The sequence below is a fragment of the Phyllobates terribilis genome, unplaced genomic scaffold, assembly GCF_046119375.1.
Source record: "Phyllobates terribilis strain yellow unplaced genomic scaffold, ASM4611937v1 Scaffold_4__5_contigs__length_816908805, whole genome shotgun sequence".
In the NCBI taxonomy this organism is placed as follows: Eukaryota; Metazoa; Chordata; class Amphibia; order Anura; family Dendrobatidae; genus Phyllobates; species Phyllobates terribilis.
In genome coordinates this window covers 26,903,914-26,928,461 of record NW_027362764.1, presented here as the reverse complement: position 1 = coordinate 26,928,461, position 24,548 = coordinate 26,903,914, and the positions used below count along the sequence as shown (strand labels likewise).

The 24,548-nt window shown below is 46.2% G+C and overlaps 2 protein-coding genes across 2 annotated transcripts in view; one reads left to right on the top strand and one right to left on the bottom strand.

The window, feature by feature from the left end:
• GUK1 (guanylate kinase 1) overlaps positions 1–3,030 on the bottom strand; it is a 94,979-nt gene extending 91,949 nt beyond the window's left edge. Inside the window, exon 1 of the mRNA XM_073676885.1 lies at positions 2,874–3,030. Coding sequence (XP_073532986.1) covers positions 2,874–2,913 — 40 coding nt within the window. The 5' untranslated portion in view covers positions 2,914–3,030. The remainder of the gene's footprint in view (positions 1–2,873) is intronic.
• Positions 3,031–3,075: 45 nt separating this feature from the next.
• The window catches only part of LOC141264153 (large ribosomal subunit protein mL55-like), a 41,491-nt gene continuing 20,018 nt past the window's right edge, over positions 3,076–24,548 (top strand). The window contains exons 1-2 of the mRNA XM_073676461.1: positions 3,076–3,222; positions 3,693–3,779. Of these exons, the coding sequence (XP_073532562.1) occupies positions 3,733–3,779 (47 nt within the window). The 5' untranslated portion in view covers positions 3,076–3,222; positions 3,693–3,732. The remainder of the gene's footprint in view (positions 3,223–3,692; positions 3,780–24,548) is intronic.

Genomic DNA, 24,548 nt, shown 5'->3' with positions numbered 1-24,548 from the left:
GTCCAGTCTCCGGGCGGTCTCCCTCCCAGTCCCGTCTCCGGGCGGTCTCCCTCCCAGTCCCGTCTCCGGCCGGCCTCCCTCCCAGTCCCGTCTCCGGCCGGTCTCCCTCCCAGTCCCGTCTCCGGCCGGCCTCCCTCCCAGTCCCGTCTCCGGCCGGCCTCCCTCCCAGTCCCGTCTCCCTCCCAGTCCCGTCTCCCTCCCTGTCCCATCTCCGGGCGGTCTCCCTCCCCGTCCCGTCTCCCTCCCTGTCCCATCTCCGGGCGGTCTCCCTCCCCGTCCCGTCTCCCTCCCTGTCCCATCTCCGGGCGGTCTCCCTCCCCGTCCCGTCTCCCTCCCAGTCCCGTCTCCGGCCGGCCTCCCTCCCAGTCCCGTCTCCGGCCGGTCTCCCTCCCAGTCCCGTCTCCGGCCGGCCTCCCTCCCAGTCCCGTCTCCGGCCGGCCTCCCTCCCAGTCCCGTCTCCCTCCCCATCCCGTCTCCGGGCGGTCTCCCTCCCCGTCCCGTCTCCCTCCCTGTCCCATCTCCGGGCGGTCTCCCTCCCCGTCCCGTCTCCCTCCCTGTCCCATCTCCGGGCGGTCTCCCTCCCCGTCCCGTCTCCCTCCCTGTCCCATCTCCGGGCGGTCTCCCTCCCCGTCCCGTCTCCCTCCCTGTCCCATCTCCGGGCGGTCTCCCTCCCCGTCCCGTCTCCCTCCCAGTCCTATCTCCGGGCGGTCTCCCTCCCCGTCCCGTCTCCCTCCCCGTCCCGTCTCCGGGCGGTCTCCCTCCCAGTCCAGTCTCCGGGCGGTCTCCCTCCCAGTCCAGTCTCCGGGCAGTCTCCCTCCCAGTCCAGTCTCCGGGCAGTCTCCCTCCCAGTCCAGTCTCCGGGCAGTCTCCCTCCCAGTCCAGTCTCCGGGCAGTCTCCCTCCCAGTCCAGTCTCCGGGCGGTCTCCCTCCCCGTCCCGTCTCCCTCCCCGTCCCGTCTCCCTCCCCGTCCCGTCCCGTCCCCGTCCCGTCTCCCTCCCCGTCCCGTCTCCCTCCCCGTCCCGTCTCCGGGCGGTCTCCCTCCCCGTCCTGTCTCCGGGCGGTCTCCCTCCCCGTCCTGTCTCCCTCCCCGTCCTGTCTCCGGGCGGTCTCCCTCCCCGTCCCGTCTCCGGGCGGTCTCCCTCCCCGTCTCCGGGCGGTCTCCCTCCCCGTCTCCCTCCCCGTCCCGTCCCCGTCCCCGTCCCGTCTCCGGGCGGTCTCCCTCCCAGTCCCGTCTCCGGGCGGTCTCCCTCCCAGTCCCGTCTCCGGGAGGTCTCCCTCTCAGTCCCGTCTCCGGGAGGTCTCCCTCTCAGTCCCGTCTCCGGGAGGTCTCCCTCCCAGTCCCGTCTCCGGGAGGTCTCCCTCCCAGTCCCGTCTCCGGGCGGTCTCCCTCCCAGTCCCGTCTCCCTCCCTGTCCCGTCTCCCTCCCAGTCCAGTCTCCCTCCCAGTCCAGTCTCCCTCCCAGTCCAGTCTCCCTCCCAGTCCAGTCTCCCTCCCTGTCCCGTCTCCCTCCCTGTCCCGTCTCCCTCCCAGTCCAGTCTCCGGGCGGTCTCCCTCCCAGTCCAGTCTCCGGGCGGTCTCCCTCCCAGTCCAGTCTCCCTCCCAGTCCCCCTCCCAGTCCAGTCTCCCTCCCAGTCCCGTCTCCGGCCGGCCTTCCTCCCAGTCCCGTCTCCGGGCGGTCTTCCTCCCAGTCCCGTCTCCGGGCGGTCTCCCTCCCAGTCCCGTCTCCGGGCGGTCTCCCTCCCCGTCCCGTCTCCGGGCGGTCTCCCTCCCCGTCCCGTCTCCGGGCGGTCTCCCTCCCCGTCCCGTCTCCGGGCGGTCTCCCTCCCCGTCCCGTCTCCGGGCGGTCTCCCTCCCCGTCCCGTCTCCGGGCGGTCTCCCTCCCAGTCCCGTCTCCGGGAGGTCTCCCTCCCAGTCCCGTCCCCCTCCCAGTCGCGTCCCGTCCCGTCTTGTCCACATCTCTAGGTCCTGAGCGCCGGCTCCACCACACATCCGCTGAGCAGCTCCTTATATACAGGTGGGGCAGACCATACGACGTGGAGGGTTGACCTCCTTATATACAGGTGGGGCAGACCATACGACGTGGAGGGTTGACCTCTTTAAATACAGGTGGGGCAGACCATACGACGTGGAGGGTTGACCTCCTTATATACAGGTGGGGCAGACCATACGACGTGGAGGGTTGACCTCGTTATATACAGGTGGGGCAGACCATACGACGTGGAGGGGTGACCTCCTTATATACAGGTGGGGCAGACCATACGACGTGGAGGGTTGACCTCCTTATATACAGGTGGGGCAGACCATACGACGTGGAGGGGTGACCTCCTTATATACAGGTGGGGCAGACCATACGACGTGTAGGGTTGACCACCTTATATACAGGTGGGGCAGACTATACGACGTGGAGGGTTGACCTCCTTATATACAGGTGGGGCAGACCATACGACGTGGAGTGTTGACCTCCTTATATACAGGTGGGGCAGACCATACGACGTGGAGGGTTGACCTCCTTATATACAGGTGGGGCAGACCATACGACGTGGAGGGTTGACCTCCTTATATACAGGTGGGGCAGACCATACAACGTGGAGGGTTGACCTCCTTATATACAGGTGGGGCAGACCATACGACGCGGAGGGTTGACCTCCTTATATACAGGTGGGGCAGACCATACGACGTGGAGGGGTGACCTCCTTATATACAGGTAGGGCAGACCATACGACGTGGAGGGTTGACCTCCTTATATACAGGTGGGGCAGACCATACGACGTGGAGGGTACCTCGTTATATACAGGTGGGGCAGTCCATTCTCCCGGGGGTGGGGACCTCCTTACATACCGGGACACCCCATTTCCCGGCTCGGGGGTTCTCACCTGCAGACACCACGGCTCTCAGCAGCCTCCCGCGGTGCATGGACACATCAGTCTGGACACAGGGGCGGGACCACGTGTGCACGGCTTTAGCGCAAGGGGCGTGTCCTCGCTTCACAGCCAAGCCCAATGGGCGTGTCCTATCACCACAGTAACGGCCGGTAGATTTAGTTTCGCTTTGAACAAAATGGATGACGTCACTTCCTGTCAGCTGTGATGTGACACCTTCTGAGCTCCGGTCTTCGATAACATGGCGGCGTCAGTGCGTCCTCTTGGTCGCGCCGTGATGACGTCATGCGTCCTCTTGGTCGCGCCGTGATGACGTCAGAGGGACGCTGTGCCTTTGATTGCGGTGAGTTCTGGCTCGTGTCTCTCCTGTTACTGGAGGACCAGAGGTCTCAGCGCGTCCTGTGTCCTCTACACTCCGCCTGCTGGGACCTGTAGTTCTCATCGTCTCCATGGAACGTCGGTGCCGGATTATTGGGTGTTCTGCACCGTCAGGCTGTGTGCACACTGTCAGTACTGCTGCGTCCAGAGCGCCGCCCGCAGGTGACTCCTATGTGTGCACTGAGCCATTCACCGCCTCCTGTACATTACACTGATATCAATTCTCGTCTGGAGAAGCGGAGGCGCTGCGGTGTGTGACGCCGCATGTCAGTGTCCGCAGGAGGCGCAGAGTGGGCACAGGGGTCTGCACCCAACCCGCAGCGTATCCTGACCGTGTGCACGCAGACGCCATCCTCCATCGCCGCATTGTCTGCTAATCCAGAAGACCCCAGATTATCAGATGTGTAATGTCTTATCTCTGCCGTCATGTCACAGGGAGACGACCTCTGCCCACCACACCGTACAGCGCCCCCCGATGGCCGCACTACTGAGGACGAGCACCGCGGTCACCGCCCTCCTCCGGTAACGACTAACGTCAGCGAAAATATTATACCTCACATCTGTGCAAAGCTGGAGAAACGTCCTGTATAATACTCCAGAGCTGCACTCACTATTCTGCTGGTGCAGTCACTGTGTACATACATTACTAATCCTGAGTTACCTCCTGTATTATACTCCAGAGCTGCACTCACTATTCTGCTGGTGCAGTCACTGTGTACATACATTACATTACTGATCCTGAGTTACATCCTGTATTATACTCCAGAGCTGCGCTCACTATTCTGCTGGTGCAGTCACTGTGTACATACATTACATTACTGATCCTGAGTTACCTCCTGTATTATACTCCAGAGCTGCACTCACTATTCTGCTGGTGCAGTCACTGTGTACATACATTACATTACTGATCCTGAGTTACATCCTGTATTATACTCCAGAGCTGCACTCACTATTCTGCTGGTGCAGTCACTGTGTACATACATACATTACATTACTGATCCTGAGTTACCTCCTGTATTATACTCCAGAGCTGCACTCACTATTCTGCTGATGCAGTCACTGTGTACATACATTACATTACTGATCCTGAGTTACATCCTGTATTATACTCCAGAGCTGCACTCACTATTCTGCTGGTGCAGTCACTGTGTACATTACATTACTGATCCTGAGTTACATCCTGTATTATACTCCAGAGCTGCGCTCACTATTCTGCTGGTGCAGTCACTGTGTAGATACATTACATTACTGATCCTGAGTTACCTCCTGTATTATACTCCAGAGCTGCGCTCACTATTCTGCTGGTGCAGTCACTGTGTACATACATTACATTACTGATCCTGAGTTACATCCTGTATTCTCCTCCAGAGCTGCACTCACTATTCTGCTTGTGCAGTCACTGTGTACGTACATACATTACATTACTGATCCTGAGTTACATCCTGTATTATACTCCAGAGCTGCGCTCACTATTTTGCTTGTGCAGTCACTGTGTACATACATTACATTACTGATCCTGAGTTACATCCTGTATTCTCCTCCAGAGCTGCACTCACTATTCTGCTTGTGCAGTCACTGTGTACGTACATACATTACATTACTGATCCGGAGTTACCTCCTGTATTATACTCCAGAGCTGCACTCACTATTCTGCTGGTGCAGTCACTGTGTACATACATTACTGATCCTGAGTTACATCCTGTATTATACTCCAGAGCTGCGCTCACTATTCTGCTGGTGGAGTCACTGTGTAGATACATTACTGATCCTGAGTTACATCCTGTATTATACTCCAGAGCTGCACTCACTATTCTGCTGGTGCAGTCACTGTGTACATACATTACATTACTGATCCTGAGTTACATCCTGTATTATACTCCAGAGCTGCACTCACTATTCTGCTGGTGCAGTCACTGTGTACATACATTACATTACTGATCCTGAGTTACATCCGATATTATACTCCAGAGCTGCACTCACTATTCTGCTGGTGTTGTCACTGTGTACATACATTACTGATCCTGAGTTACATCCTGTATTATCCTCCAGAGCTGCACTCACTATTCTGCTGATGCAGTCACTGTGTACATACATTACATTACTGATCCTGAGTTACCTCCTGTATTATACTCCAGAGCTGCACTCACTGTTCTGCTGGTGCAGTCACTGTGTACATACATTACATTACTGATCCTGAGTTACATCCTGTATTATACTCCAGAGCTGCACTCACTATTCTGCTGGTGCAGTCACTGTGTACATACATTACATTACTGATCCTGAGTTACATCCGATATTATACTCCAGAGCTGCACTCACTATTCTGCTGGTGTTGTCACTGTGTACATACATTACTGATCCTGAGTTACATCCTGTATTATCCTCCAGAGCTGCACTCACTATTCTGCTGGTGCAGTCACTGTGTACATACATTACATTACTGATCCTGAGTTAACTCCTGTATTATACTCCAGAGCTGCACTCACTGTTCTGCTGGTGCAGTCACTGTGTACATACATTACTTTACTGATCCTGAGTTACATCCTGTATTATACTCCAGAGCTGCGCTCACTATTCTGCTGGTGCAATCACTGTGTACATACATTACATTACTGGTCCTGAGTTACCTCCTGTATTATACTCCAGAGCTGCACTCACTATTCTGCTGGTGCAGTCACTGTGTATATACATTACATTACTGATCCTGAGTTATATCCTGTATTCTCCTCCAGAGCTGCACTCACTATTCTGCTTGTGCAGTCACTGTGTACGTACATACATTACATTACTGATCCTGAGTTACATCCTGTATTATACTCCAGAGCTGCGCTCACTATTCTGCTTGTGCAGTCGCTGTGTACATACATTACATTACTGATCCGGAGTTACCTCCTGTATTATACTCCAGAGCTGCACTCACTATTCTGCTGGTGCAGTCACTGTGTACATACATTACATTACTGATGCTGAGTTACATCCTGTATTATACTCCAGAGCTGCGCTCACTATTCTGCTGGTGCAATCACTGTGTACATACGTTACATTACTGATCCTGAGTTACCTCCTGTATTATACTCCAGAGCTGCACTCACTATTCTGCTGGTGCAGTCACTGTGTACATACATTACTGATCCTGAGTTACATCCTGTATTATACTCCAGAGCTGCGCTCACTATTCTGCTGGTGGAGTCACTGTGTAGATACATTACTGATCCTGAGTTACATCCTGTATTATACTCCAGAGCTGCACTCACTATTCTGCTGGTGCAGTCACTGTGTACATACATTACATTACTGATCCTGAGTTACATCCTGTATTATACTCCAGAGCTGCACTCACTATTCTGCTGGTGCAGTCACTGTGTACATACATTACATTACTGATCCTGAGTTACATCCGATATTATACTCCAGAGCTGCACTCACTATTCTGCTGGTGTTGTCACTGTGTACATACATTACTGATCCTGAGTTACATCCTGTATTATCCTCCAGAGCTGCACTCACTATTCTGCTGATGCAGTCACTGGGTACATACATTACATTACTGATCCTGAGTTACCTCCTGTATTATACTCCAGAGCTGCACTCACTGTTCTGCTGGTGCAGTCACTGTGTACATACATTACTGATCCTGAGTTACATCCTGTATTATACTCCAGAGCTGCACTCACTATTCTGCTGGTGCAGTCACTGTGTACATACATTACATTACTGATCCTGAGTTACATCCGATATTATACTCCAGAGCTGCACTCACTATTCTGCTGGTGTTGTCACTGTGTACATACATTACTGATCCTGAGTTACATCCTGTATTATCCTCCAGAGCTGCACTCACTATTCTGCTGGTGCAGTCACTGTGTACATACATTACATTACTGATCCCGAGTTAACTCCTGTATTATACTCCAGAGCTGCACTCACTGTTCTGCTGGTGCAGTCACTGTGTACATACATTACTTTACTGATCCTGAGTTACATCCTGTATTATACTCCAGAGCTGCGCTCACTATTCTGCTGGTGCAATCACTGTGTACATACATTACATTACTGATCCTGAGTTACCTCCTGTATTATACTCCAGAGCTGCACTCACTATTCTGCTGGTGCAGTCACTGTGTACATACATTACATTACTGATCCTGAGTTATATCCTGTATTATACTCCAGAGCTGCACTCACTATTCTGCTGGTGCAGTCACTGTGTACATACATTACTGGTCCTGAGTTACCTCCTGTATTATATTCCAGAGCTGCACTCACTATTCTGCTGGTGCAGTCACTGTGTATATACATTACATTACTGATCCTGAGTTATATCCTGTATTATCCTCCAGAGCTGCACTCACTATTCTGCTGGTGCAGTCACTGTGTATATACATTACATTACTGATCCTGAGTTACATCCTGTATTATACTCCAGAGCTGCACTCACTATTCTGCTGGTGCAGTCACTGTGTACATACATTACATTACTGATCCTGAGTTACCTCCTGTATTATACTCCAGAGCTGCACTCACTATTCTGCTGGTGCAGTCACTGTGTACATACATTACATAACTTATCCTGAGTTACATCCTGTATTATACTCCAGAGCTGCACTCACTATTCTGCTGGTGCAGTCACTGTGTACATACATTACATTACTGATCCTGAGTTACATCCTGTATTATACTCCAGAGCTGCACTCACTATTCTGCTGGTGTTGTCACTGTGTACATACATTACTGATCCTGAGTTACATCCTGTATTATCCTCCAGAGCTGCACTCACTATTCTGCTGGTGCAGTCACTGTGTACATACATTACATAACTTATCCTGAGTTACATCCTGTATTATACTCCAGAGCTGCACTCACTATTCTGCTGGTGCAGTCACTGTGTACATACATTACGTTACTGATCCTAAGTTACCTCCTGTATTATACTCCAGAGCTGCGCTCACTATTCTGCTGGTGCAGTCACTGTGTACATACATTACATTACTGATCCTGAGTTACATCCTGTATTATCCTCCAGAGCTGCACTCACTATTCTGCTGGTGCAGTCACTGTCTACATACATTACATTACTGATCCTGAGTTACATCCTGTATTATACTCCAGAGCTGCACTCACTATTCTGCTGGTGCAGTCACTGTGTACATACATTACATAACTGATCCTGAGTTACATCCTGTATTATACTCCAGAGCTGCACTCACTATTCTGCTGGTGCAGTCACTGTGTACATACATTACATTACTGATCCTGAGTTACATCCTGTATTATACTCCAGAGCTGCACTCACTATTCTGCTGGTGCAGTCACTGTGTACATACATTACATTACTGATCCTAAGTTACCTCCTGTATTATACTCCAGAGCTGCGCTCACTATTCTGCTGGTGCAGTCACTGTGTACATACATTACCTTACTGATCCTGAGTTACATCCTGTATTATCCTCCAGAGCTGCACTCACTATTCTGCTGGTGCAGTCACTGTGTACATACATTACATTACTGATCCTGAGTTACATCCTGTATTATACTCCAGAGCTGCGCTCACTATTCTGCTTGTGCAGTCGCTGTGTACATACATTACATTACTGATCCTGAGTTACCTCCTGTATTATACTCCAGAGCTGCACTCACTATTCTGCTGGTGCAGTCACTGTGTACGTACATACATTACATTACTGATCCTGAGTTACATCCTGTATTATACTCCAGAGCTGCACTCACTTTTCTGCTGGTGCAGTCACTGTGTACATACATTACTGATCCTGAGTTACCTCCTGTATTATACTCCAGAGCTGCACTCACTATTCTGCTGATGCAGTCACTGTGTACATACATTACATTACTGATCCTGAGTTACATCCTGTATTATACTCCAGACCTGCGCTCACTATTCTGCTGGTGCAATCACTGTGTACATACGTTGCATTACTGATCCTGAGTTACCTCCTGTATTATACTCCAGAGCTGCACTCACTATTCTGCTGGTGCAGTCACTGTGTACATACATTACATTACTGATCCTGAGTTACATCCTGTATTATACTCCAGAGCTGCACTCACTATTCTGCTGGTGCAGTCACTGTGTACATTACATTACTGATCCTGAGTTACATCCTGTATTATACTCCAGAGCTGCGCTCACTATTCTGCTGGTGCAGTCACTGTGTACATGCATTACATTACTGATCCTGAGTTACCTCCTGTATTATACTCCACAGCTGCGCTCACTATTCTGCTGGTGCAGTCACTGTGTACATACATTACATTACTGATCCTGAGTTACATCCTGTATTATACTCCAGAGCTGCGCTCACTATTCTGCTTGTGCAGTCGCTGTGTACATACATTACATTACTGATCCTGAGTTACCTCCTGTATTATACTCCAGAGCTGCACTCACTATTCTGCTGGTGCAGTCACTGTGTACATACATTACATTACTGATCCTGAGTTACATCCTGTATTATACTCCAGAGCTGCGCTCACTATTCTGCTTGTGCAGTCGCTGTGTACATACATTACATTACTGATCCTGAGTTACCTCCTGTATTATACTCCAGAGCTGCACTCACTATTCTGCTGGTGCAGTCACTGTGTACATACATTACATTACTGATCCTGAGTTACATCCTGTATTATACTCCAGAGCTGCGCTCACTATTCTGCTTGTGCAGTCGCTGTGTACATACATTACCTTACTGATCCTGAGTTACATCCTGTATTATCCTCCAGAGCTGCACTCACTATTCTGCTGGTGCAGTCACTGTGTACATACATTACATTACTGATCCTGAGTTACATCCTGTATTATACTCCAGAGCTGCGCTCACTATTCTGCTTGTGCAGTCGCTGTGTACATACATTACATTACTGATCCTGAGTTACATCCTGTATTATCCTCCAGAGCTGCACTCACTATTCTGCTGGTGCAGTCACTGTGTACGTACATACATTACATTACTGATCCTGAGTTACATCCTGTATTATACTCCAGAGCTGCACTCACTATTCTGCTGGTGCAGTCACTGTGTACGTACATACATTACATTACTGATCCTGAGTTACATCCTGTATTATACTCCAGAGCTGCACTCACTATTCTGCTGGTGCAGTCACTGTGTACATACATTACTGATCCTGAGTTACCTCCTGTATTATACTCCAGAGCTGCACTCACTATTCTGCTGATGCAGTCACTGTGTACATACATTACATTACTGATCCTGAGTTACATCCTGTATTATACTCCAGACCTGCGCTCACTATTCTGCTGGTGCAATCACTGTGTACATACGTTGCATTACTGATCCTGAGTTACCTCCTGTATTATACTCCAGAGCTGCACTCACTATTCTGCTGGTGCAGTCACTGTGTACATACATTACATTACTGATCCTGAGTTACATCCTGTATTATACTCCAGAGCTGCACTCACTATTCTGCTGGTGCAGTCACTGTGTACATTACATTACTGATCCTGAGTTACATCCTGTATTATACTCCAGAGCTGCGCTCACTATTCTGCTGGTGCAGTCACTGTGTACATGCATTACATTACTGATCCTGAGTTACCTCCTGTATTATACTCCACAGCTGCACTCACTATTCTGCTGGTGCAGTCACTGTGTACATACATTACATTACTGATCCTGAGTTACATCCTGTATTATCCTCCAGAGCTGCACTCACTATTCTGCTTGTGCAGTCACTGTGTACATACATTACATTACTGATCCTGAGTTACCTCCTGTATTATACTCCAGAGCTGCACTCACTATTCTGCTGGTGCAGTCACTGTGTACATACATACATTACATTACTGATCCTGACTTACATCCTGTATTATACTCCAGAGCTGCACTCACTATTCTGCTGGTGCAGTCACTGTGTACATACATTACATTACTGATCATGAGTTTCCTCCTGTATTATACTCCAGAGCTGCACTCACTATTCTGCTGGTGCAGTCACTGTGTACGTACATACATTACATTACTGATCCTGAGTTACATCCTGTATTATACTCCAGAGCTGCACTCACTATTCTGCTGGTGCAGTCACTGTGTACATACATTACATTACTGATCCTGAGTTACATCCTGTATTATACTCCAGAGCTGCACTCACTATTCTGCTGGTGCAGTCACTGTGTACATACATTACATTACTGATCATGAGTTACCTCCTGTATTATACTCCAGAGCTGCACTCACTATTCTGCTGGAGCAGTCACTGTGTATATACATTACATTACTGGTCCTGAGTTACCTCCTGTATTATACTCCAGAGCTGCACTCACTATTCTGCTGGTGCTGTCACTGTGTACATACATTACATTACTGATCCTGAGTTACATCCTGTATTATACTCCAGAGCTGCACTCACTATTCTGCTGGTGCAGTCACTGTGTACATACATTACTGATCCTGAGTTACATCCTGTATTATACTCTAGAGCTGCGCTCACTATTCTGCTGGTGGAGTCACTGTGTAGATACATTACTGATCCTGAGTTACATCCTGTATTATACTCCAGAGCTGCACTCACTATTCTGCTGGTGCAGTCACTGTGTACATACATTACATTACTGATCCTGAGTTACATCCTGTATTATACTCCAGAGCTGCGCTCACTATTCTGCTGATGCAGTCACTGTGTACATACATTACATTACTGATCCTGAGTTACCTCCTGTATTATACTCCAGAGCTGCGCTCACTATTCTGCTGGTGCAGTCACTGTGTACATACATTACATTACTGATCCTGAGTTACCTCCTGTATTATACTCCAGAGCTGCACTCACTATTCTGCTGGTGCAGTCACTGTGTACATACATTACATTACTGATCCTGAGTTACATCCTGTATTATACTCCAGAGCTGCACTCACTATTCTGCTGGTGCAGTCACTGTGTACATTACATTACTGATCCTGAGTTACATCCTGTATTATACTCCAGAGCTGCGCTCACTATTCTGCTGGTGCAGTCACTGTGTACATACATTACATTACTGATCCTGAGTTACCTCCTGTATTATACTCCAGAGCTGCGCTCACTATTCTGCTGGTGCTGTCACTGTGTACATACATTACATTACTGATCCTGAGTTACATCCTGTATTATCCTCCAGAGCTGCACTCACTATTCTGCTTGTGCAGTCACTGTGTACGTACATACATTACATTACTGATCCTGAGTTACATCCTGTATTATACTCCAGAGCTGCGCTCACTATTCTGCTTGTGCAGTCGCTGTGTACATACATTACATTACTGATCCTGAGTTACCTCCTGTATTATACTCCAGAGCTGCACTCACTATTCTGCTGGTGCAGTCACTGTGTACATACATACATTACATTACTGATCCTGAGTTACATCCTGTATTATACTCCAGAGCTGCACTCACTATTCTGCTGGTGCAGTCACTGTGTACATACATTACATTACTGATCATGAGTTACCTCCTGTATTATATTCCAGAGCTGCACTCACTATTCTGCTGGTGCAGTCACTGTGTACGTACATACATTACATTACTGATCCTGAGTTACATCCTGTATTATACTCCAGAGCTGCACTCACTATTCTGCTGGTGCAGTCACTGTGTACATACATTACATTACTGATCCTGAGTTACATCCTGTATTATACTCCAGAGCTGCACTCACTATTCTGCTGGTGCAGTCACTGTGTACATACATTACATTACTGATCATGAGTTACCTCCTGTATTATACTCCAGAGCTGCACTCACTATTCTGCTGGAGCAGTCACTGTGTATATACATTACATTACTGGTCCTGAGTTACCTCCTGTATTATACTCCAGAGCTGCGCTCACTATTCTGCTGGTGCAGTCACTGTGTACATACATTACATTACTGATCCTGAGTTACATCCTGTATTATACTCCAGAGCTGCACTCACTATTCTGCTGGTGCAGTCACTGTGTACATACATTACTGATCCTGAGTTACATCCTGTATTATACTCCAGAGCTGCACTCACTATTCTGCTGGTGCAGTCACTGTGTACATACATTACATTACTGATCCTGAGTTACATCCTGTATTATACTCCAGAGCTGCACTCACTATTCTGCTGGTGCAGTCACTGTGTACATACATTACATTACTGATCCTGAGTTACATCCGATATTATACTCCAGAGCTGCACTCACTATTCTGCTGGTGTTGTCACTGTGTACATACATTACTGATCCTGAGTTACATCCTGTATTATCCTCCAGAGCTGCACTCACTATTCTGCTGATGCAGTCACTGTGTACATACATTACATTACTGATCCTGAGTTACATCCTGTATTATACTCCAGAGCTGCGCTCACTATTCTGCTGGTGCAATCACTGTGTACATACGTTACATTACTGATCCTGAGTTACCTCCTGTATTATACTCCAGAGCTGCACTCACTATTCTGCTGGTGCAGTCACTGTGTACATACATTACAATACTGGTCCTGAGTTACCTCCTGTATTATACTCCAGAGCTGCACTCACTATTCTGCTGGTGCAGTCACTGTGTATATACATTACATTACTGATCCTGAGTTATATCCTGTATTATACTCCAGAGCTGCACTCACTATTCTGCTGGTGCAGTCACTGTGTACATACATTACATTACTGATCCTGAGTTACATCCTGTATTATCCTCCAGAGTTGCACTCACTATTCTGCTGGTGCAGTCACTGTGTACATACATTACATTACTGATCCTGAGTTACATCCTGTATTATACTCCAGAGCTGCACTCACTATTCTGCTGGTGCAGTCACTGTGTACATACATTACATTACTGATCCTAAGTTAACTCCTGTATTATACTCCAGAGCTGCGCTCACTATTCTGCTGGTGCAGTCACTGTGTACATACATTACATTACTGATCCTGAGTTACATCCTGTATTATCCTCCAGAGCTGCACTCACTATTCTGCTGGTGCAGTCACTGTGTACATACATTACATTACTGATCCTGAGTTACATCCTGTATTATACTCCAGAGCTGCACTCACTATTCTGCTGGTACAGTCACTGTGTACATACATTACATTACTGATCCTGAGTTACCTCCTGTATTATACTCCAGAGCTGCACTCACTATTCTGCTGGTGCAGTCGCTGTGTACATACATTACATTACTGATCCTGAGTTACATCCTGTATTATACTCCAGAGCTGCACTCACTATTCTGCTGGTGCAGTCACTGTGTACATACATTACATTACTGATCCTGAGTTACATCCTGTATTATACTCCAGAGCTGCACTCACTATTCTGCTGGTGCAGTCACTGTGTACATACATTACATTACTGATCCTGAGTTACCTCCTGTATTATACTCCAGAGCTGCACTCACTATTCTGCTGGTGCAGTCACTGTGTACATACATTACATTACTGATCCTGAGTTACCTCCTGTATTATACTCCAGAGCTGCACTCACTATTCTGCTGGTGCAGTCACTGTGTACATACATTACGTTACTGATCCTAAGTTACCTCCTGTATTATACTCCAGAGCTGCGCTCACTATTCTGCTGGTGCAGTCACTGTGTACATACATTACATTACTGATCCTGAGTTACATCCTGTATTATCCTCCAGAGCTGCACTCACTATTCTGCTGGTGCAGTCACTGTCTACATACATTACATTACTGATCCTGAGTTACATCCTGTATTATACTCCAGAGCTGCACTCACTATTCTGCTGGTGCAGTCACTGTGTACATACATTACATAACTGATCCTGAGTTACATCCTGTATTATACTCCAGAGCTGCACTCACTATTCTGCTGGTGCAGTCACTGTGTACATACATTACATTACTGATCCTGAGTTACATCCTGTATTATACTCCAGAGCTGCACTCACTATTCTGCTGGTGCAGTCACTGTGTACATACATTACATTACTGATCCTAAGTTACCTCCTGTATTATACTCCAGAGCTGCGCTCACTATTCTGCTGGTGCAGTCACTGTGTACATACATTACCTTACTGATCCTGAGTTACATCCTGTATTATCCTCCAGAGCTGCACTCACTATTCTGCTGGTGCAGTCACTGTGTACATACATTACATTACTGATCCTGAGTTACATCCTGTATTATACTCCAGAGCTGCGCTCACTATTCTGCTTGTGCAGTCGCTGTGTACATACATTACATTACTGATCCTGAGTTACCTCCTGTATTATACTCCAGAGCTGCACTCACTATTCTGCTGGTGCAGTCACTGTGTACGTACATACATTACATTACTGATCCTGAGTTACATCCTGTATTATACTCCAGAGCTGCACTCACTTTTCTGCTGGTGCAGTCACTGTGTACATACATTACTGATCCTGAGTTACCTCCTGTATTATACTCCAGAGCTGCACTCACTATTCTGCTGATGCAGTCACTGTGTACATACATTACATTACTGATCCTGAGTTACATCCTGTATTATACTCCAGACCTGCGCTCACTATTCTGCTGGTGCAATCACTGTGTACATACGTTGCATTACTGATCCTGAGTTACCTCCTGTATTATACTCCAGAGCTGCACTCACTATTCTGCTGATGCAGTCACTGTGTACATACATTACATTACTGATCCTGAGTTACATCCTGTATTATACTCCAGAGCTGCACTCACTATTCTGCTGGTGCAGTCACTGTGTACATTACATTACTGATCCTGAGTTACATCCTGTATTATACTCCAGAGCTGCGCTCACTATTCTGCTGGTGCAGTCACTGTGTACATGCATTACATTACTGATCCTGAGTTACCTCCTGTATTATACTCCACAGCTGCGCTCACTATTCTGCTGGTGCAGTCACTGTGTACATACATTACATTACTGATCCTGAGTTACATCCTGTATTATACTCCAGAGCTGCGCTCACTATTCTGCTTGTGCAGTCGCTGTGTACATACATTACATTACTGATCCTGAGTTACCTCCTGTATTATACTCCAGAGCTGCACTCACTATTCTGCTGGTGCAGTCACTGTGTACATACATTACATTACTGATCCTGAGTTACATCCTGTATTATACTCCAGAGCTGCGCTCACTATTCTGCTTGTGCAGTCGCTGTGTACATACATTACATTACTGATCCTGAGTTACCTCCTGTATTATACTCCAGAGCTGCACTCACTATTCTGCTGGTGCAGTCACTGTGTACATACATTACATTACTGATCCTGAGTTACATCCTGTATTATACTCCAGAGCTGCGCTCACTATTCTGCTTGTGCAGTCGCTGTGTACATACATTACCTTACTGATCCTGAGTTACATCCTGTATTATCCTCCAGAGCTGCACTCACTATTCTGCTGGTGCAGTCACTGTGTACATACATTACATTACTGATCCTGAGTTACATCCTGTATTATACTCCAGAGCTGCGCTCACTATTCTGCTTGTGCAGTCGCTGTGTACATACATTACATTACTGATCCTGAGTTACCTCCTGTATTATACTCCAGAGCTGCACTCACTATTCTGCTGGTGCAGTCAGTGTGTACATACATTACATTACTGATCCTGAGTTACATCCTGTATTATCCTCCAGAGCTGCACTCACTATTCTGCTGGTGCAGTCACTGTGTACGTACATACATTACATTACTGATCCTGAGTTACATCCTGTATTATACTCCAGAGCTGCACTCACTATTCTGCTGGTGCAGTCACTGTGTACATACATTACTGATCCTGAGTTACCTCCTGTATTATACTCCAGAGCTGCACTCACTATTCTGCTGATGCAGTCACTGTGTACATACATTACATTACTGATCCTGAGTTACATCCTGTATTATACTCCAGACCTGCGCTCACTATTCTGCTGGTGCAATCACTGTGTACATACGTTGCATTACTGATCCTGAGTTACCTCCTGTATTATACTCCAGAGCTGCACTCACTATTCTGCTGGTGCAGTCACTGTGTACATACATTACATTACTGATCCTGAGTTACATCCTGTATTATACTCCAGAGCTGCACTCACTATTCTGCTGGTGCAGTCACTGTGTACATTACATTACTGATCCTGAGTTACATCCTGTATTATACTCCAGAGCTGCGCTCACTATTCTGCTGGTGCAGTCACTGTGTACATGCATTACATTACTGATCCTGAGTTACCTCCTGTATTATACTCCACAGCTGCACTCACTATTCTGCTGGTGCAGTCACTGTGTACATACATTACATTACTGATCCTGAGTTACATCCTGTATTATCCTCCAGAGCTGCACTCACTATTCTGCTTGTGCAGTCACTGTGTACATACATTACATTACTGATCCTGAGTTACCTCCTGTATTATACTCCAGAGCTGCACTCACTATTCTGCTGGTGCAGTCACTGTGTACATACATACATTACATTACTGATCCTGACTTACATCCTGTATTATACTCCAGAGCTGCACTCACTATTCTGCTGGTGCAGTCACTGTGTACATACATTACATTACTGATCATGAGTTTCCTCCTGTATTATACTCCAGAGCTGCACTCACTATTCTGCTGGTGCAGTCACTGTGTACGTACATACATTACATTACTGATCCTGAGTTACATCCTGTATTATACTCCAGAGCTGCACTCACTATTCTGCTGGTGCAGTCACTGTGTACATACATTACATTACTGATCCTGAGTTACATCCTGTATTATACTCCAGAGCTGCACTCACTATTCTGCTGGTGCAGTCACTGTGTACATACATTACATTACTGATCATGAGTTACCTCCTGTATTATACTCCAGAGCTGCACTCACTATTCTGCTGGAGCAGTCACTGTGTATATACATTACATTACTGGTCCTGAGTTACCTCCTGTATTATACTCCAGAGCTGCACTCACTATTCTGCTGGTGCTGTCACTGTGTACATACATTACATTACTGATCCTGAGTTACATCCTGTATTATACTCCAGAGCTGCACTCACTATTCTGCTGGTGCAGTCACTGTGTACATACATTACTGATCCTGAGTTACATCCTGTATTATACTCTAGAGCTGCGCTCACTATTCTGCTGGTGGAGTCACTGTGTAGATACATTACTGATCCTGAGTTACATCCTGTATTATACTCCAGAGCTGCACTCACTATTCTGCTGGTGCAGTCACTGTGTACATACATTACATTACTGATCCTGAGTTACATCCTGTATTATACTCCAGAGCTGCGCTCACTATTCTGCTGATGCAGTCACTGTGTACATACATTACATTACTGATCCTGAGTTACCTCCTGTATTATACTCCAGAGCTGCGCTCACTATTCTGCTGGTGCAGTCACTGTGTACATACATTACATTACTGATCCTGAGTTACCTCCTGTATTATACTCCAGAGCTGCACTCACTATTCTGCTGGTGCAGTCACTGTGTACATACATTACATTACTGATCCTGAGTTACATCCTGTATTATACTCCAGAGCTGCACTCACTATTCTGCTGGTGCAGTCACTGTGTACATTACATTACTGATCCTGAGTTACATCCTGTATTATACTCCAGAGCTGCGCTCACTATTCTGCTGGTGCAGTCACTGTGTACATACATTACATTACTGATCCTGAGTTACCTCCTGTATTATACTCCAGAGCTGCGCTCACTATTCTGCTGGTGCTGTCACTGTGTACATACATTACATTACTGATCCTGAGTTACATCCTGTATTATCCTCCAGAGCTGCACTCACTATTCTGCTTGTGCAGTCACTGTGTACGTACATACATTACATTACTGATCCTGAGTTACATCCTGTATTATACTCCAGAGCTGCGCTCACTATTCTGCTTGTGCAGTCGCTGTGTACATACATTACATTACTGATCCTGAGTTACCTCCTGTATTATACTCCAGAGCTGCACTCACTATTCTGCTGGTGCAGTCACTGTGTACATACATACATTACATTACTGATCCTGAGTTACATCCTGTATTATACTCCAGAGCTGCACTCACTATTCTGCTGGTGCAGTCACTGTGTACATACATTACATTACTGATCATGAGTTACCTCCTGTATTATATTCCAGAGCTGCACTCACTATTCTGCTGGTGCAGTCACTGTGTACGTACATACATTACATTACTGATCCTGAGTTACATCCTGTATTATACTCCAGAGCTGCACTCACTATTCTGCTGGTGCAGTCACTGTGTACATACATTACATTACTGATCCTGAGTTACATCCTGTATTATACTCCAGAGCTGCACTCACTATTCTGCTGGTGCAGTCACTGTGTACATACATTACATTACTGATCATGAGTTACCTCCTGTATTATACTCCAGAGCTGCACTCACTATTCTGCTGGAGCAGTCACTGTGTATATACATTACATTACTGGTCCTGAGTTACCTCCTGTATTATACTCCAGAGCTGCGCTCACTATTCTGCTGGTGCAGTCACTGTGTACATACATTACATTACTGATCCTGAGTTACATCCTGTATTATACTCCAGAGCTGCACTCACTATTCTGCTGGTGCAGTCACTGTGTACATACATTACTGATCCTGAGTTACATCCTGTATTATACTCCAGAGCTGCACTCACTATTCTGCTGGTGCAGTCACTGTGTACATACATTACATTACTGATCCTGAGTTACATCCTGTATTATACTCCAGAGCTGCACTCACTATTCTGCTGGTGCAGTCACTGTGTACATACATTACATTACTGATCCTGAGTTACATCCGATATTATACTCCAGAGCTGCACTCACTATTCTGCTGGTGTTGTCACTGTGTACATACATTACTGATCCTGAGTTACATCCTGTATTATCCTCCAGAGCTGCACTCACTATTCTGCTGATGCAGTCACTGTGTACATACATTACATTACTGATCCTGAGTTACATCCTGTATTATACTCCAGAGCTGCGCTCACTATTCTGCTGGTGCAATCACTGTGTACATACGTTACATTACTGATCCTGAGTTACCTCCTGTATTATACTCCAGAGCTGCACTCACTATTCTGCTGGTGCAGTCACTGTGTACATACATTACAATACTGGTCCTCAGTTACCTCCTGTATTATACTCCAGAGCTGCACTCACTATTCTGCTGGTGCAGTCACTGTGTATATACATTACATTACTGATCCTGAGTTATATCCTGTATTATACTCCAGAGCTGCACTCACTATTCTGCTGGTGCAGTCACTGTGTACATACATTACATTACTGATCCTGAGTTACATCCTGTATTATCCTCCAGAGTTGCACTCACTATTCTGCTGGTGCAGTCACTGTGTACATACATTACATTACTGATCCTGAGTTACATCCTGTATTATACTCCAGAGCTGCACTCACTATTCTGCTGGTGCAGTCACTGTGTACATACATTACATTACTGATCCTAAGTTAACTCCTGTATTATACTCCAGAGCTGCGCTCACTATTCTGCTGGTGCAGTCACTGTGTACATACATTACATTACTGATCCTGAGTTACATCCTGTATTATCCTCCAGAGCTGCACTCACTATTCTGCTGGTGCAGTCACTGTGTACATACATTACATTACTGATCCTGAGTTACATCCTGTATTATACTCCAGAGCTGCACTCACTATTCTGCTGGTGCAGTCACTGTGTACATACATTACATTACTGATCCTGAGTTACCTCCTGTATTATACTCCAGAGCTGCACTCACTATTCTGCTGGTGCAGTCGCTGTGTACATACATTACATTACTGATCCTGAGTTACATCCTGTATTATACTCCAGAGCTGCACTCACTATTCTGCTGGTGCAGTCACTGTGTACATACATTACATTACTGATCCTGAGTTACATCCTGTATTATACTCCAGAGCTGCACTCACTATTCTGCTGGTGCAGTCACTGTGTACATACATTACATTACTGATCCTGAGTTACCTCCTGTATTATACTCCAGAGCTGCACTCACTATTCTGCTGGTGCAGTCACTGTGTACATACATTACATTACTGATCCTGAGTTACATCCTGTATTATACTCCAGAGCTGCTCTCACTATTCTGCTGGTGCAGTCACTGTGTACATACATTACATTACTGATCCTGAGTTACATCCTGTATTATCCTCCAGAGTTGCACTCACTATTCTGCTGGTGCAGTCACTGTGTACATACATTACATTACTGATCCTGAGTTACATCCTGTATTATACTCCAGAGCTGCACTCACTATTCTGCTGGTGCAGTCACTGTGTACATACATTACATTACTGATCCTAAGTTAACTCCTGTATTATACTCCAGAGCTGCGCTCACTATTCTGCTGGTGCAGTCACTGTGTACATACATTACATTACTGATCCTGAGTTACATCCTGTATTATCCTCCAGAGCTGCACTCACTATTCTGCTGGTGCAGTCACTGTGTACATACATTACATTACTGATCCTGAGTTACATCCTGTATTATACTCCAGAGCTGCACTCACTATTCTGCTGGTGCAGTCACTGTGTACATACATTACATTACTGATCCTGAGTTACCTCCTGTATTATACTCCAGAGCTGCACTCACTATTCTGCTGGTGCAGTCGCTGTGTACATACATTACATTACTGATCCTGAGTTACATCCTGTATTATACTCCAGAGCTGCACTCACTATTCTGCTGGTGCAGTCACTGTGTACATACATTACATTACTGATCCTGAGTTACATCCTGTATTATATTCCAGAGCTGCACTCACTATTCTGCTGGTGCAGTCACTGTGTACATACATTACATTACTGATCCTGAGTTACCTCCTGTATTATACTCCAGAGCTGCACTCACTATTCTGCTGGTGCAGTCACTGTGTACATACATTACATTACTGATCCTGAGTTACATCCTGTATTATACTCCAGAGCTGCACTCACTATTCTGCTGGTGTAGTCACTGTGTACATACATTACATTACTGATCCTGAGTTACCTCCTGTATTATACCCCAGAGCTGCACTCACTATTCTGCTGGTGCAGTCACTGTGTACATACATTACATTACTGATCCTGAGTTACCTCCTGTATTATACTCCAGAGCTGCACTCACTATTCTGCTGGTGCAGTCACTGTGTACATACATTACATTACTGATCCTGAGTTACCTCCTGTATTATACTCCAGAGCTGCACTCACTATTCTGCTGGTGCAGTCACTGTGTACATACATTACATTACTGATCCTGAGTTACCTCCTGTATTATACTCCAGAGCTGCACTCACTATTCTGCTGGTGCAGTCACCGTGTACATACATTACATTACTGATCCTGAGTTGCATCCTGTATTATACTCCAGAGCTGCACTCACTATTCTGCTGGTGTAGTCACTGTGTACATACATTACATTACTGATCCTGAGTTACATCCTGTATTATACTCCAGAGCTGCACTCACTATTCTGCTGGTGCAGTCACTCTGTACATACATTACATTACTGATCCTGAGTTACATCCTGTATTATACTCCAGAGCTGCACTCACTATTCTGCTGGTGCAGTCACTGTGTACATACATTACATTACTGATCCTGAGTTACATCCTGTATTATACTCCAGAGCTGCACTCACTATTCTGCTGGTGCAGTAACTGTGTACATACATTACATTACTGATCCTGAGTTACATCCTGTATTATACTCCAGAGCTGCACTCACTATTCTCCTGGTGCAGTCACTGTGTACATACATTACGTTACTGATCCTGAGTTACATCCTGTATTATACTCCAGAGCTGCACTCACTATTCTGCTGGTGCAGTCACTGTGTACATACATTACGTTACTGATCCTGAGTTACATCCTGTATTATACTGCAGAGCTTCACTCACTATTCTGCTGGTGCAGTCACTGTGTACATACATTACGTTACTGATCCTGAGTTACCTCCTGTATTATACTCCAGAGCTGCACTCACTATTCTGCTGGTGCAGTAACTGTGTACATACATTACATTACTGATCCGGAGTTCCATCCTGTATTATACTCCAGAGCTGCACTCACTATTCTGCTGGTGCAGTCGCTGTGTACATACATTACATTACTGATCCTGAGTTACATCCTGTATTATACTGCAGAGCTTCACTCACTATTCTGCTGGTGCAGTCACTGTGTACATACATTACATTACTGATCCTGAGTTACCTCCTGTATTATACTCCAGAGCTGCACTCACTATTCTGCTGGTGTAGTCACTGTGTACATACATTACATTACTGATCCTGAGTTACATCCTGTATTATACTCCAGAGCTGCACTCACTATTCTGCTGGTGCAGTCACTGTGTACATACATTACATTACTGATCCTGAGTTACAGCCTGTATTATACTCCAGAGCTGCACTCACTATTCTGCTGGTGCAGTCACTGTGTACATACATTACATTACTGATCCTGAGTTACAGCCTGTATTATACTCCAGAGCTGCACTCACTATTCTGCTGGTGCAGTCACTGTGTACATACATTACATTACTGATCCTGAGTTACAGCCTGTATTATACTCCAGAGCTGCACTCACTATTCTGCTGGTGCAGTCACTGTGTACATACATTACATTACTGATCCTGAGTTACATCCTGTATTATACTCCAGAGCTGCACTTACTACTCTGCTGGTGCAGTCACTGTGTACATACATTACATTACTGATCCTGAGTTACATCCTGTATTATACTCCAGAGCTGCACTCACTATTCTGCTGGTGCAGTCACTGTGTACATACATTACATTACTGATCCTGAGTTACATCCTGTATTATACTCCAGAGCTGCACTCACTATTCTGCTGGTGCAGTCACTGTGTACATACATTACATTACTGATCCTGAGTTACATCCTGTATTATACTCCAGAGCTGCACTCACTATTCTGCTGGTGCAGTCACTGTGTACATACATTACATTACTGATCCTGAGTTACATCCTGTATTATACTCCAGAGCTGCACTCACTATTCTGCTGGTGCAGTCACTGTGTACATACATTACATTACTGATCCTGAGTTACATCCTGTATTATACTCCAGAGCTGCACTCACTATTCTGCTGGTGCAGTCACTGTGTACATACATTACATTACTGATCCTGAGTTACATCCTGTATTATCCTCCAGAGCTGCGCTCACTATTCTGCTGGTGCAGTCACTGTGTACATACATTACATTACTGATCCTGAGTTACATCCTGTATTATACTCCAGAGCTGCACTCACTATTCTGCTGGTGCAGTCACTGTGTA